This window comes from Botryllus schlosseri, chromosome 6, assembly GCF_051294905.1.
Source record: "Botryllus schlosseri isolate E-star chromosome 6, Bs_hap1, whole genome shotgun sequence".
NCBI lineage: Eukaryota > Metazoa > Chordata > Ascidiacea > Stolidobranchia > Styelidae > Botryllus > Botryllus schlosseri.
This window is the reverse complement of record NC_137241.1, coordinates 4,315,567-4,331,075: the sequence shown is the minus strand read 5'-3', so window position 1 is coordinate 4,331,075 and position 15,509 is coordinate 4,315,567. Positions and strand designations below refer to the sequence as shown.

The 15,509-nt window shown below is 38.8% G+C and overlaps 1 protein-coding gene across 9 annotated transcripts in view; it reads right to left on the bottom strand.

The window, feature by feature from the left end:
• Positions 1-15,509, bottom strand: part of LOC145440342 (uncharacterized) — a 28,805-nt gene that overhangs the window by 8,082 nt on the left and 5,214 nt on the right. For 6 of the 9 annotated variants that reach the window (XM_080317916.1, XM_080317920.1, XM_080317922.1 and 3 more), the window contains exons 3-9: positions 13,068-13,144; positions 12,871-13,004; positions 9,507-9,683; positions 8,623-8,802; positions 6,315-6,485; positions 2,457-2,660; positions 451-678 (exon numbers count right to left, since the gene is read on the bottom strand). In XM_080317916.1, coding sequence (XP_080174042.1) covers positions 451-678; positions 2,457-2,660; positions 6,315-6,485; positions 8,623-8,802; positions 9,507-9,683; positions 12,871-13,004; positions 13,068-13,144 — 1,171 coding nt within the window. The remainder of the gene's footprint in view (positions 1-450; positions 679-2,456; positions 2,661-6,314; positions 6,486-8,622; positions 8,803-9,506; positions 9,684-12,870; positions 13,005-13,067; positions 13,145-15,509) is intronic. The other 3 variants (XM_080317921.1, XM_080317924.1, XM_080317925.1) reach the window with 2 other exon arrangements.

Genomic DNA, 15,509 nt, shown 5'->3' with positions numbered 1-15,509 from the left:
TTTGCCGTTTGTTAGCCTATATTATACTCAACTGCATTATGCATTAGCATGTGTCAGTTTGCGGAACAGCATTGCCAAATCGATTGAAAAATTGACAAACAAACAGAAAAACATGATGATATGAGAATGATGCTTGCCATGCTTGCCACAACACGACAAGATACACCAAGAAGCAGAATAGTAGCAGGCCTACCGTACCATGAAATTATGAAGTCATATGCAAAATATGTTACACTGATGAGTGATGGCTGGCACATACCGCCCGTTAATAGTTCCCATTACGCACAAAATTACAAGTAAGCCTAATAATGCATAGAATTAAACAACAAAGAATGTCAGCACTTTCTTACATCATCATCATTCATCCCCTAGAAAAACAGATTCCTCAAGAGCTCAAGATACAACGACTTGATAGAGTATTAGATGCTCCTGCAGTAAAATACTTTTTACCTGAACAAGACTTTTTATCGTCACTCTCCTTCGCTTCGCATAGTCTGCCGGAAGCGTTACTAAAAGTATTCCTTGCAATGCATTGAACGGTATGCACTGCTGTCTGGTTGTCATTCTCATTGGTGCAGTTATATGACAGAGTTCCATTGCAGTCTACTTTGGAAATATCTCCAAGCATATGACAGTTCTCCTGGCATATCGCTTGGATTGAAGCATTGTCACAAGTTTCTGTTTATCGGAAGAAAGGCGTGATGGGACTTTGATGAATATTTATGCACAACGGTAACGAAAAAATTGCTCAAGTGAATAATGTCAATCCATAACCTTGACCAATAAGCACTTGAAATATAGCAGTATACGGTAGTCGATTTATTCGTGCCAGGTAGGTCTACAATCTATGGGATTACTGCAAATTATTGAAAGAAATGCGTAGGGCCACGAATGTGAAAGGAGCATACTTTCACAAGCATTCAAGATCCCAGATAGTGAAAGAATTACATTTCTACACAGCCTTTACAAACTATTTCAAGGGGCCAGGAAAATTCCATTATCAATTGAGAATATGTGAATTTAAAAAGTGGTTTTCATCCATCCCTTGTGGTTCAATAAACGAGTAGTAAGATATTGCTGATGGCCAGACTGTTCAGAGTCAAGTGTACCTGTTTGTTCAGCCAGACTGTTCAGAGTCAAGTGTACCTGTTCGATGCTGGTGTGATCAGACTAGATGACCTTTACGGTCTTATCGATCATTCCAATCTAATACCGAATACTGTGCATACATATTTTCTGTACCACCATCACTGCCGTTTGTTATGTATTTTGGTTCGATGAAAATAAAGACTCTCTCTCTCCAGCTATAACTCACAAAGTAGAAACACAGGGTACGAATTTCGAGTAGGGCTATCCTATCTTGTCCAGGGACTGATCTATGTTGCTGTTAGAAATCCAGATACCATTAATACCTATTCGACGCCACTACATGACGCATACCATAAGAGGTTTTTGGTGACTACATCTACAGGCATTCCACTTGCAATTGAGTTGGGATATTTCATGCTCAATGGATGATTTCAGTTAAGCAAACGAGAACTACATGTTTCGGATTGCTGTCCTTATACAAATAAATTCACTAATCAAGTCTTTTTGAAATTTTATATTTTCAAATGAGACGTCTGTTACTCCCATAAGAAAATATACTTCAATCGAGTTTGCATATTTTTGAATGGCACTCTTACAAACAATATGCATCCGTAATGCAATTTTGCTTTCTCTTGAAACCTACTACCGTATACCATAGCTGCATAGATTACCAGCATATGTTTGTGTTCTACCCGATCCAACCATATGGGAAGAGGAAGTTTACAGAAAACATCTAACAGGTACACTTGATATACCATCATGGCCTACTGGTTGAAAAAAAATGATCGAGACCAAGTTATGAGATCATCATGATGCATTAAGTATTTACGTGAGTGGGCCAAACTTGCAAGCAACTCAATTAGCTGTAACCAAGACCTATAAAACAGATATGAGTCTTAATAAAAGCAGAATGCCACCAAATAATCCCGAATAGTTGCACTGCTATTCGTAACACAATATGTTAATGAACAGTGTAGCTAGAAATGCTGGTGCTAGCATATCCCACTACTGCTACAATACTACTGCTGCAATACAACACTACTGCTTCAATACAACCGAAAATACAATGCCAGTTGGCATAAACAACGATACCATATCTGTCAAGACGGGATTAATACGTCGACATAGCAATTGCTGACTAACCCTAACCTTAAACCTAACAGTAAATTACAATAAATGAACAGAAAGTTAGTAGCATCATGGTACCAAATTCATTGATTCAAATAAGTCATAAAAAAGCTAGTATTGATCAGGGACATCTAGAGTTCTAAATATCCCTGATTTTGATTACTCTGATCACCCACATTCTGATATTTCACTTCTGCATATTAGTATGCACTTCACATGAGCATACTTCAAAATTTTACCTTGACAAGGAACGTGACATAAAGGCGCCGTATCGTTGAACGAATCTGTCGCATTGCATACAATGGCAGACTGTTTGGTCCGTGAGCTGCCGCTTGTGCAGTTGTAATCAAGTGAACTTCCACAAGTTATACCAGATACGCCTCCATATTGACAATTATCTTCACTTCGGCAAACCGCAGCAATAGATGCCTGACTACAGGTTGCTGTTCAAAACAAATTTTATTCGCTCTGTGCTACGTACTGATTGCCTCTTGTCAATGATTTAAAATTCACATGCAGTACTTGAAAAGCAACGAGATCCTCCATACATTGAATGCATGCCATAAAATCCATCTCACAACAAAAGTGAAATCGTAACAACATTAGCCTACTACACAAACTTGATTCCTAAACAACTAAATCAGAATAGAGTCCAGTCAGTCCACTAACGAATCTCAAGGACTCTAGACCAGTCAAATCAAAATGAACTTGAAGTTGAACTACGACAAATGTATGCAACTCAAAAGAAAATAATGGAAACTTTATTTAATGCTGCCTTTTTATATTTGATGCGGATCTACTGAAGCTTCTGCAAGGCCAAGTACTGTTAAAAACCAGTAACTTCCTTTTGATTTTTCGCCTTTTGGAAGAAATGTGGCTTTGCTGTTTTCTAGCCTATTACTGCAATATGTCGCTAAATTATAGTAGTACAGTAATTTCGTTTCAAAAGTGAACTTTTACATAAACTTGGACTTAAACGACTTATGCAGGCCACTTTACAATGGTTTCGTACAACACGTACGTTTAACATACGCCAAGTTAAAAGTAGACCATGAACTCTAAATACGACACCCAGAAGAATACATTTCAAATTTATAAATGGATTCAAAATTGGACATGTCTTTTCTCTAATTAATGGTCAAGCATTCAACTCCTACCGTTATTTTAGAATTAAGATTTAAAATTGTAATCTATTCGGCAGACGGGCTACAAACTTAACACGGACCGTCGTTTGAGATCCACTGCTCTAGACCCTCACTATTCGTAATTGCATGTTGCATAACCATTATTCTTCCATTCCATTCTAATTCAGCACCATATAAAAGTAGCTGGCTTATTCATGCCAATCCCACTGCTAAATGCTATGAAACTTCCAGTGGAACAAGTTCACAGTCTTTCTGAATCAGTATACAATTGAATAATGTATTCATACTGAAATAAACCCGAATAGCTTTGTCTGACACTCGTCAGGGGTAATCATCAGCACCTAGTATTACCCCTGACGAGTGTCAGCTGAAAATATTCGAGTTTATTCCAATATGAAAATGAATATTATTATTCAATTGTATGTCAAAGTTCTGTACCTCCAAGACGCTCTTGAATCATCAAAGGAATGTTAAAGTCCTACATTACTCAACATAAAAATTTAGCAATTCAGCACAATAACAGCAATTCAAAACAGGCTTATGCCTCACAGGATTTTTGATACCGTAACACGGGGTGACTTTGTGCCACTTTTCACGTTCAATGTTGAATTATTTTATGATATGTTATGATTTTCTGTCTTCTTCAACTTTGTTATGGGCGGAAGGGTTAGATCTATGGATTAAACTTGGAAAAGAAAATTATCGTCACGTTTTCGATCATTTTCTTTCAATTTTTCTGTGGTGGCCAAAGTCACCCGGCAATGGGGTGTCTTTAGCCGAGCACCATTTTTTGTACTTCCAGGACATCTAGCAGTCATATTTGCCAATGACACAAGCTGAGAAGTTGACTTTGGCCATCTACAGTCTTTTAAAAAAGAAGTATCCAACCAATGGTGATTTTTCAGACTTTAATTTGAATGCAAAACCACAAAAATCTTCAAAATTACAACGAAATTAAACAAACTAATGACAAAAAGTAGTTCAATGCCAATGCCCTTCAAGTTCATTCACTTTGTAGATTCCACGAGCATTCAGTAAGTCCGGGTCGCAGATTCTATGTTTAATATCTTTCCAGTTATAAAATATCTAATCTTTTTGAATTGGCCATTTCCAATTGCTTCTCGATTTTTGCATAACACTGACTTCAGCACCATGCTGTTCTGTACTCTCCACAACACCTGGAAATAATTCTCCCTTATATTCACTTATTACATACTGGCCAGCTTTTAGTTTTGCTTTCAACTCCTTTTCTAATGCTCCCACTTCAACTGCATCATCACATAAATCTTCCTGGAAATTTTCTGCTTCTGAAGAATCGTCATGACTTTCATGTTGAGTGCTTGTGACTGATTCAACTCATTTTTGTTGGGATGTTGATGGTTGGTCACCATTTTTCTTCCGTTTTGAAGCCTTCTTCTCCTCTTGTACGGCAATTATCCTCGCAACCTCCTCTCTCGAGATACTTTTCACAAGACAAAATTCGTCCACAGGAAATCCAAAATCTGCCTGCGCCATACAATGGTCTGCTATTTTCTTCTCCATATCTAGCGATAAAACAGGCTGGCCTCCTGGTGATTTCGGATGCTTTCCTATCCTTTCATTCTGTAAAGTCCCTCTCGGAATACCAGTTATTTCACTCACGGATCTTTCGGACATTCCTTCCTCATTCATTCTTAGTGCCGCTGGGATCTCATCTGCGGTGTAGTCTTTACAACTCCTGGCACCAAGCTTTCTTCTATATTTCCTTGGCTAAGATTAATCTTGATGCAGAAAATACCCATTTTAGCTGACTCTAAATAGCTGGCCAAAGTCACCCCATAAATTGCAAAAAATTAAAAAAATTGATCAGTCTCATGATTTTGACAATCTTGAAATAATGAACTGTAGTTTCGCCCAGAAAACCCAATAAATGCTGTCAGATACATAGCCTTTGTCTGCATATGAAAGGAAATTGCCTCAAACACCTACTTTGCATGTAAACCAAACAAAAGTTTGAGTATGTAAAAAGTGTGGTGAAATTTCTTACCATACCTGTCAATATAAAAATGGCTGCGAACATGTAAAAGTGTTGTATCAAACATGAAATTTGCATTAATAGTACTGTATTGATGCAGATTGTTCCTAAACAATAGCTGAAAGTACTCATACATCGACATATTGTTCGATGTGTGCAATAGAAACGAATATTGGTTTTCGGCCAAAGTCACCCGGCAGTGCTAAAGTCACCCCGTGTTACGGTAGTTGTAATATTCTTGTGATTTCAGAGGGCATCGAAAAAAATGACCACATGGCGACATAGTGTGCATGCAAAAATTAAAATATGATCACGAGACTAGCATTAGACAAGCCAATATGTTTCATTCAATTCTTTTCTAGTCACAAGAAATCATCCATCAATGTGAATGTGAGCTTGTAAAGTGTCGAAAGGGGACGGGTGAACAATTCACAACATTCATCATGCGCAAACACATAGAGTGTCCGATCGCAGACTACCATTACCAGGGCTGGGCACAATGAGTCAAGTACTCAAATCTGAATGGAGTAATAATTTTAATAATTTGAGTACTGAAATTACACTACCAATTGAGTTAATTTAAGATTTATAGTTTCAATAGTATTTTTCACTGTTGTTGATTGGTAATCACAGCATTCAAAACTGGTACAAATCTCTACACACGTTGGTGGAAATGACATATATGTAACTCGTGATCAACCTGCAGCATTGTCACAAAGTGCAGTGAAATAGTTTGGGTATGTTTAAAAAACACCAAATAATGTTTATTCTGATAAAGAACTAATAATCTTTGTGGTCACATAAAAGTTACATATTTGAACACACACTCGCCCAGCCCTAATCATCAAACAATTTGCAATCATGACATACATATTTACATTCAAGAGTCCGTTGCTTTGTTATCAAAAAATCAAATAGAATCGATAAAGCCGGCTCACCCTCAACGCAATAATTATCAAATGAATCCCAAGTCCCGTCGCTCCGACACTCGAGTTCGAACGGTGGCAGCGCGCAAACGGTCTGGTTTTTGCATGTAAACTGTTGCTTTCCGCACAGGTACGAGCCGTTATTTACGGGTTGCCCGACATGAACTTCGGAAGGGTCACACACTGTAGTATGGGATATTAGTGTTTAAATAGGGGTGCGCATTTGTGCAAGCTGCTGCCCGTGAGGAAAAAATTGCGTGGCCAGCGAAATGGGTTTCTGATTTAGCTTACAATCTGATACGTTTGAGCGACTTTCAAGCAGACTTGGACAACAAGAAAATTTCCAGCTTTTTTAAACTAGATTACAATTAGAATTAAATCTACGTTTTTTCCAAATTATACTACAATTAGAATTATATCTACACAGTTGTTTTTTTCAAATTAAGACTAGAATTAGAATTACTGAATTCGTGAAAACTTGGAATTAAGTTCTGTTCATATCAACTGAAAGTTCATTATTCTCATGAGTATGAGAATGGCATAAAGGCATATGTCTGTACAGCAAGCTTGGCCTGCTCCGCACTATACAGTTCTCCAGTAGCATTTTCACAAAAAATTAGATCAGAATTAGAGGATGGAAACATTTCACAAATTAGATTATAATAAGATTACCGGCATTAGTGTAATTATCCAACCAGAATTAGCTAGTTGTCCAAGTCTGCGTTCAAGTAGGTTAAGAAAAGGGACAAAAAACTAAAATCATTATAACATGGGTACGCTGACTTGCAAAAGAATGTTATCGGCCAAATTTATACAATATCCAGAAAAAAGTTATGTGTAGTCAGTAGGGCAAGTTTTTGTTGTAGTCAAACCCGTGGAAAGTTGCACTCATTTTTTCACAAAAGGTTCCTTGAAGTTACTAGGGTATGAGATAACCAAATCGTTCCATATCGAAGGCACTGTCGATGGCGACTTCAACAAAATCGATAGTCTGAAAAAATTAACCAAGTGAAAATATAATTTTCGGCAGTCTGGTCTAAATGTACGTCAAATCAGAAAAGACCTCAAAATTTGCACGACAGTGAGATTATCAAGCGATCTATTTACATATAGTGCCAAATATTTTAAGTAAAAAGATTGTTGCGTAAAAAATTGGAAAAACTTGCAAAGCATTGCATGAAAAATCAAACGGAGTTGCAAAAAGTTGCATGAAAAGATGAAGTAAAGTTGCAATATAAGATTCTTCCAAACAAATCAAAACATCATACTACATAACTTCTCAGTATTTGGGAAGCTGCCGGAAGTTGTAAAAAGAAAGTTGCAAAAACTTGCCCTAGTAGTCAGAAGTCAGTTATCGAATTCCATTGTTACTAATTCATGAGATGGCGAGTCTTTCAACTACTGTACCAGAAATGTCTGTGTGCGTTCAGTCTTATCACCTAGCTAGTTAAATCTCGCTCTCATATCAAACAAGTTGAATACCCGCTGACCTAAATAAGAAATAACTGATGATTTGATATCAAATCGTTCAGGAAATATTTACACAACACATTTCATGATGTCAATTTGACTGACCCAGCATGCCTATCGCAAAACTCTCAAATATCTGTAGCAGTAAGTAGTGAAGGATGATCAGATTGTTACCTAACAGGATAAAATTGATATTACATTTTACGTCATCAGTTACCAACAGGCTCAAATTGAAAGAACTTTATGTACGTTTTCAAAGGATTTGAATTCGACATGAGAAATACCGCTAATTGACTGCAATATAAACATTGGCAGACTGCCATAAAATACCAATGAACCCAAACAAAAAGAAAAAAGTCACAACAAGTCAATTGTCTGGAACATGGCAATTTTTTCAAATCCCCGGTCTCTACATCAGGCTTGACTGATACTAAAACTGGCGATGCATGTACCACTCTACATTTCAATAATATTTTAATTGAAATAAACCCTAATCTTTCCGGCTGACACAGGTGTGATTATCAGACCCTAGTAGAGAATTGGAAAGAACATTGTATAGAACAATCTTATCATCAAATATGCGATGACCTTGACCAGCATGAAATTTCAAATAATAAACGCAAAGAGATCGCTTAAAGCTCAATGTACTATTTTTAGATGGTACACAAACTTCTTTTGTAGGTACCAACTAGGTCCGGGTATTTTGTTAACAGTCGAGCCCAAGGCATACAGACGAAAGTGTAAATGGCTTATCTCAAGATGAATACATTATTCAATTGCACATTGAAGTTCTGTACCACCAAGAAGCTATTCAACTACTGTACATGTGTTATTGCACATTTAGTGATACCTGAATGGCAAGGAGCCGTGCTTTCAGTGTAATTCCACCGAAGTCCAGACATACACTCTGCTACAAAGCTTTTACTTCCACGATTACACAAGCATTCAAATTTCTTTGTCTGTCCAACTGCCGCTTGGAAACTAGTATCCGATTCCATGGATGTCGAATTAAGAAGAAGCGGATCGCAAGCTAAAGAACGATGATGAAATACATGTATCTCATAGTAGGTGGCAATGCAAAGTTTGCCTGTAATGCTAGATTGCAAATACCCAGACATTTGCCTGGCATAATAGTCAAGACGACAAGCGAAGTAGTAGGAGTCTGAGTACATGAATTTAGGAAAAGTAGACAATGAGTAGTTTGAAGATACAAAAGTGGCAGGAAAATGCAGTTTGTGATGAGATATCTCGTTACCAAAAAGGCATGAGAAATTTTGGACTTGCATTGATACATTCATGTCTTTCAAAATATTTACCCTAATCCTGATGCGAAACCTTTGCAGAATCAAGCGACAACAACAATTCTAGTCATAAAAATACATGTAAATCTATCTGTAAACTACTTTCCATACGTGTGATCAATTACAGTATTGCTTGCAAACTTATAATGATGCCGTTAAATCCAGAAACATTTTATGAACTGGGTTGAAATCATAGGCGGCATGTATTCACAGAGATAGTCAGCAAATTAGTCTCATATATAATTTGTCGTCAAGTAATTTGCAAGCAATACTAAAATTGATCACACGAGGAAAGTAGTTTACAGATAGACTTCCATAGTTTCAATTTATAACCAATACCGGCAAAGCATAACTGAAACCATTGGGCGCTGCGAGAAAGCTTCAGAAACTAAATTTAGATACTGAACACCAAAAAACTCGTTAAACAACATACATTTACATCGGTCGCCCTCTCGTTGCGAGACAGCACCCCACGTTGCGTCTTCTTGACACGTCGCTTGAAACGTAGAAGTTGTGAGGTTGCGGCATTGGAACGTACGTGTGCACATGTATCCGCAATCCGATTGGTTGTCGGTCGCATAAGCCTCTTCGAAGTGTGCCAAGTTGCAGTCTGCATGCGAAATGAAACCAATACAACACACACTAATAATAAGTAATGATGAGCTTGGAGAGACTTTAAGGGTGGCAGTTGACAGATTTGAGGCCATTGACGATAAAGTTTGAAGTGAGCCACTGCTAGTCATAAAGAGCAACAGCCATAATGATTTTTCATTCATAGCAATAGTAGCATATTAAAACGCTACTGACGTTGAAGTAGACTACTACCTGGCACTAAAAATGCGAATAATTTAAATCGCAATAAAAATCCACAAATAACTAACCTAAAACACAGCTAGATTAATTCGGAAGCAGCATATTAGTTTTTATTTTACCTGCATTACTTTCCGCATGAACATCAGCACAAGTTTGAAATGAGCAGGGTTTTGACCCCAAAACCCCCTGACTACGACACTGCTAGTAGTGATGTATCTGTGTGAGCAATTGCTGCAAGAACATCACACAACAGAGCACCGGTATCGTGATCCACGACAACACATGTTTTCTAGCTGTTTGTCCCCTTTTTAACGCGCAACCATAGCCAGAACTAATCCCTTTTCAAAATCCGCAACTAAAACTAGAACTACTCAAAAACCCAGTAGTGAGATGACCGTAAACTAAACGCGCTTCTTCAATATACGCCCCAGATCGAAACAGTGTTTCACATGTCACCAGCAAGTGCTTCTCATATTAACACGATCAAATTTCATAAGCCTCGAAATAAATTGTTTTTTTGCCTGTGGAGAGACGGATATTAGGCTTGGATGAGGGTTAGGGTCAAAGTTGGGGTCAGGGTATCCCAAGATTAGGTTTGGGGGAGGGGGTATTAAGTTAGGAGAAGAGGATATTAGGGTTGGGGGAGGGTTGATGTGGGTTAGGAACGGTATTCCAAGATTAGTGTTGGGGAAGGGGGGTATAAGGGTTGGAGGTGGGTTAGGGTATCCCAATATTAGGATTGGGTTTATTATGGTCGGGAGAGTGGGATATTAGGGTTGAGGTTTATTAGGGTTGGATATCGTGTCCCTCACCCCAAACCTAATCTTGGGATACCCTAATTGTAACCCTAACCCTAACTCTAACCCCCTCCCCTAACCCTAATACCCCCCCCCCCCTTCTCCAACCCTAATATCGCCCTTTCCCAAATCTAATATCCATAATTCCTGGAACCCCAATATCCGCCCTCTCCAACTCTAATATCCCCCTCTCCTGCAACCCTACATTCCTCCCTCCCCAGCCCTAATATCCCCCTCTCCTCCAACCATAATATCCCCCCTTCCACAACAAAGGCAAAAAACAATCTATTTTGACGTTTCTAAATTTTATTGTGTTTATGTGAAGCATTTATTCGAGTCATGGGGAACACTGTTTCCATCTGAGGCGTATATCGAAGAAGCGCCAAACTAAATAGGTTGGTTGACTGATTGGAATTCGTTGGAACCACCCACTTCATCAAACGGTAAGTAAATGCCACTCAGGTGGAATATGCCTTCTAATATAGATTCGGCTTCTACACCAGTGGTTCTCAACCGCCGGTCCGCAGACCGGTGCTGGTCCGTGGCACGTTTCCTGCATGTCGGCCAAATATATTAGAATTTGATATTTTAATTCCAAAATGTAAGAAGTTGAAGGCTTGTCAATTAGTGAATTAAAACATCAGATTTAAAATGGCATTGTGAATTTGAAACATATTTTTCAGTGTCGTTTTGAAATATAGAGTTCATGGTCTACTGCGGATGTACGTCACAATGGTGCAAGTGCTGTTCGAGACTGTTCAAATGTGCCGTACAACTCGTCTCAGAAAGTTATATGTAAAAGTGGCGGAGACTTTTAAACGGACTTAATTCCGACAGTGCAATTAAAGGACTCCTGATAGTTTAATAGAGAACATAGCAAACAGACAAGTCTCAATTTGTTCAAAGAAAACCAAAGGACATTCGAGTTGCATATGTGAGGTCAAAAAGGTTGAGAACCACTGTTCTACACCATCTCAAGGCAATCAGACATGATCAAAGGTCTTACATGGGTTCTGGATTTGTCAGTCTAAACATAGTCATAGTCAAGTCATGATTAAGGAGAAACTCTAGCCCAACTATCCTAACTGCGGCCAAGGGGCCAAACATACGGAAAAGGAAAGCTTTGTGAAGTCGAATATTTGGTAACATGGTAACCTCAAAAAGACTCATTAAGATATCTTCGATTGTTGGCTGTAGGGTAGCTACCGATTAGATCTAATAACGTTCAACAAGACATGTGAAGCTGATTACAATTTTGGGATGAGAGGTTTTATGTCCAGTAACATAATCATAGTTTGACGATATCGACTACAATTGGTTAGTTTTCAGGTCTACTGCAGCAAGAATAAAACTATCGCTATGGCTTTGTGTGTATTAAAATAATGTGAAGTAGGTTGAGCTTCAAGATTGAATCGGGTTCATTCAGGCGTGTAGCCAACAAGCCTGGTTCGGCAGGCTTGAACAATCACATCTGCAATAGACCGGGGGTACCATCGCTGGCCTGCGCAATCGCATCTGCAATGGCTTGGTGTGCACAATATCATCGCTGGTCTACACAATCGCATCTGCAATAGGCCTTGTACGAAAGATATCATCGTTGGCCTAACTATCGGGTCTCGGGCCTAGCATGCTTTGGCTCCTATCTCTCAATGGTTTGGAGACAATGTCGTTAAGTGTATGCTGATCAGCGATTGTTATGTCATTACTGATTAAAGAGTGACATCGCGTAACTGAATGATATAGAATGTCTGCAAACAGACTTCAACGTACGTAATTGATTTGGAACCGCCAATACTATAACATAACGATCAGAAGTTGTGTGTCAAGGTTTGAGCTGTAAAAGACGAGAAATTCTGAACCACCTGAAATCGGTGACATTATAGAACAGACTCAATAACGGGTTCAGATATTTAGATTTGCGAAAACTGTCGCCTAGGCTGCGTCTCCCGTATTCAATTGCTCACCAGAGATCAGGGACTAGCCAATTGATAGCACTTCCTGATGAATTAACGCTATATTGGTAAATTAGAAAAAATCCAACCCCGCCCCCCTTATTTTTCGGTTGGCCACGCTTCTGGGTTCACCGCTCAGAGCTAGGTAGGCTAGTGCACAATATTTTTAAAATGGGAATAAGTATAGAATCCATAGAAGTTGTTGTCCACTGCTGTAGCAAAAAAGCAGGCTTACAATCGACTAAGAGTAGTTTCCCCGGTGATACATCGTTAACACTGCAGCCTCCACTGATCACAGTGATCTCAGTATTGTTAAATTCTGCGACGGTCAAGTTGGAAATAGTCAAGCTATGCGTTCCAGTTCCGGTGCTAAAGAATTGAACAAAGCTATCATACAAAGAGTTGAAAGTATATCTGCATACTTGTACATACTTCTGAGTAGTTGCAGATGACACATCAGAGAGTCGTGAGAATGTAGAACCGGAAAACCGAAGGATAACGATGTCGGTCTAAAAGAGAAACAATAACATCATCGACGCAACAAAACCCGGTTTGATTCTCAAACATTTATCTGGGCTTCTCCACCCCTGTGTCGCTCGTTCAATCAATTCACTGATGGCAATTTAAATCTTAACGCCACACCAACCGAACAGTGGAAACTGCCATATAGAAAATAGAATTATTTCTATTTCATTCCAATACACCATGGTCCATGTGTGATAGGCATGTCCTTGTCCATAATAATTGGATACTACATGGTGAATTGGAATGAAATAGATTTTCAAACCCCCTTTTTCCAACCCTACTTTTCCATGACTGGGTACAGTGGTACACGCCTGCTTCATAGTTGATCTTGATAGTATCATAACTTTGTGATATTGGTGATATTGAACGCTTACAAGTCGCTCTCTAAGCAGATATCTGGCATTTACAGTTTATTTATAAATTCTATCACATTATGATGCCAAGTCCTTTGTGATGTCATCGAGCCCGCATAGGCTACCTACCGTACGGAAAATTAGCGTCCGGCGCCTATGACCACGGGTTTACAACCGATCACATAAGAGTTAGCAATCTAACGAGATTAACATAATGTTACATTGTGACATTGTTTTTGCTCGTAATGGCTGCAGCCCTGGTTATTCATGATCTTTGTGGCAGAAGTGGCAGTCCTACTTTTTATTACAAATTTTCTATTTCCAAGGATTATCGTGGTAGAAAGTCCATTTTTTAACAAAGTTAACGGGCCATGAGCAAAAAAAAGATTGAAAATTCCTGAAATAAACCAAGTGGCTTCGTGAGAAAGCGGACCTTTTGAGTCAGAAGTTAAGGCTGTAACAGTATCACCTCATACACATGCATTATATTATATGAGCACTATATAACTTGCATACAGCAGTTAGTGTTTTTGCCTCTGTGAATAACTACCAGTTCCTATTTCATCAAAACACTGAATTGAATGTTGACTTAAATTTACCTTCCGAGAATTTGGTGTCAATGTCGCAGGCTTGTTAATCATGTTCAGACAGTTATACTGTGGCATGTGAACACGTTAGACATTGGCTGCATTCAGAGATTATTTATATTGTTGTATTTCTTGTTAAATACCGGTATCTCAAATTTTGATAGAAATATGCTGGATAATAGTAGCCATTTATCAATAACTCAGCATTGTTCGAGAGCCGAATAAAATCGTCTGACAGAACATATTTGGACCAAGGGTAGTATGTTTGACACCACTGGCCGATAGTATAGCCATAATGTAACTGCTCCCATTTCCCCAAAGTTCTGATCAATACTCTTAACAGGCCTGGATGCTTATAACTCTTAGTGGAATAGGGTGTTATGAGCAGGACTGCGGAGTCGGAGTTTCGTTAAATTTTCTCTGGATGGAGCGAGGGTCGGGCTCAGAAATATTTTATAACACTGCTTGGAGTCGGAGTCGGGAGTTGCGGAAACACTTACTGCTTGGAGTCGGAGCTTGTGAAAATGCTCCGACTTCGACTGCTGAGCCAAACCAACTCTTCTCAAATGTTACAAAAAAGTGTCAGATTTTTCAAGTCGGCGGATTTTCACACTCACACACTTAATATTCGACAAATGCGCACAATTTTTTTGCCACATTCAAAAAAGTGGGTTGACTCAATTGGTAAAAATATTAACTAAAATGTAATAAATAGATTTTCTAAGTAGCTTTACGGGAATGGCGGAGTCCTTTGAAGAAAACATTGGGAGTCGGAGCTGGGGTCGGTGCGTTTCAAGTTTCTGGAGTCAGAGTTGGGAGTCGGTGGTAAACTGAACCGACTCCACAGCCCTGGTTATTAGTACTCGAATAAAATGGTATCACCCTACTCGACTTCAGGGTTGTAACCAAGTCACAAGTCAAACTCACTTTTATAGTTTTGACTCGAGTCAAGTTGGGTCATTTTCAATTCACCACCGAGTCAAGTACGAGTCCGAGTCGGTGAGTTGGGGGTCGAGTCCAAGTTATAGTTTTGTGACTTGAGTCAGAGTCCATGTCATCGTGTTCACTGTTCAGTATTGAGTTCACTCCGGTTCAACCCACTTTTTTCAACCCTCCTCAAGTGATATAGAATGGCTCGCATTCATAATATAGTAATTTTCCTAAGTCGCAACAGTTTCTGGCCCTATTTAGGAGGTCTCAGGAATAATAGACGAAATACCAATAATGTGGTGAGATTACTATTCTTCAAGTCACAATGAAATGTCTGTCTTAGCCGCCCTAGTCTCGAGTCAAATGACCTGGTTCGAGTCATGCACAATGATTCGAGTATAATTCATTTTACGGATTTGAAAAGAATGACTCGAGTCAAGTCGAGTCACCAAAATATCTGACGAGTCATGACTCGAGTC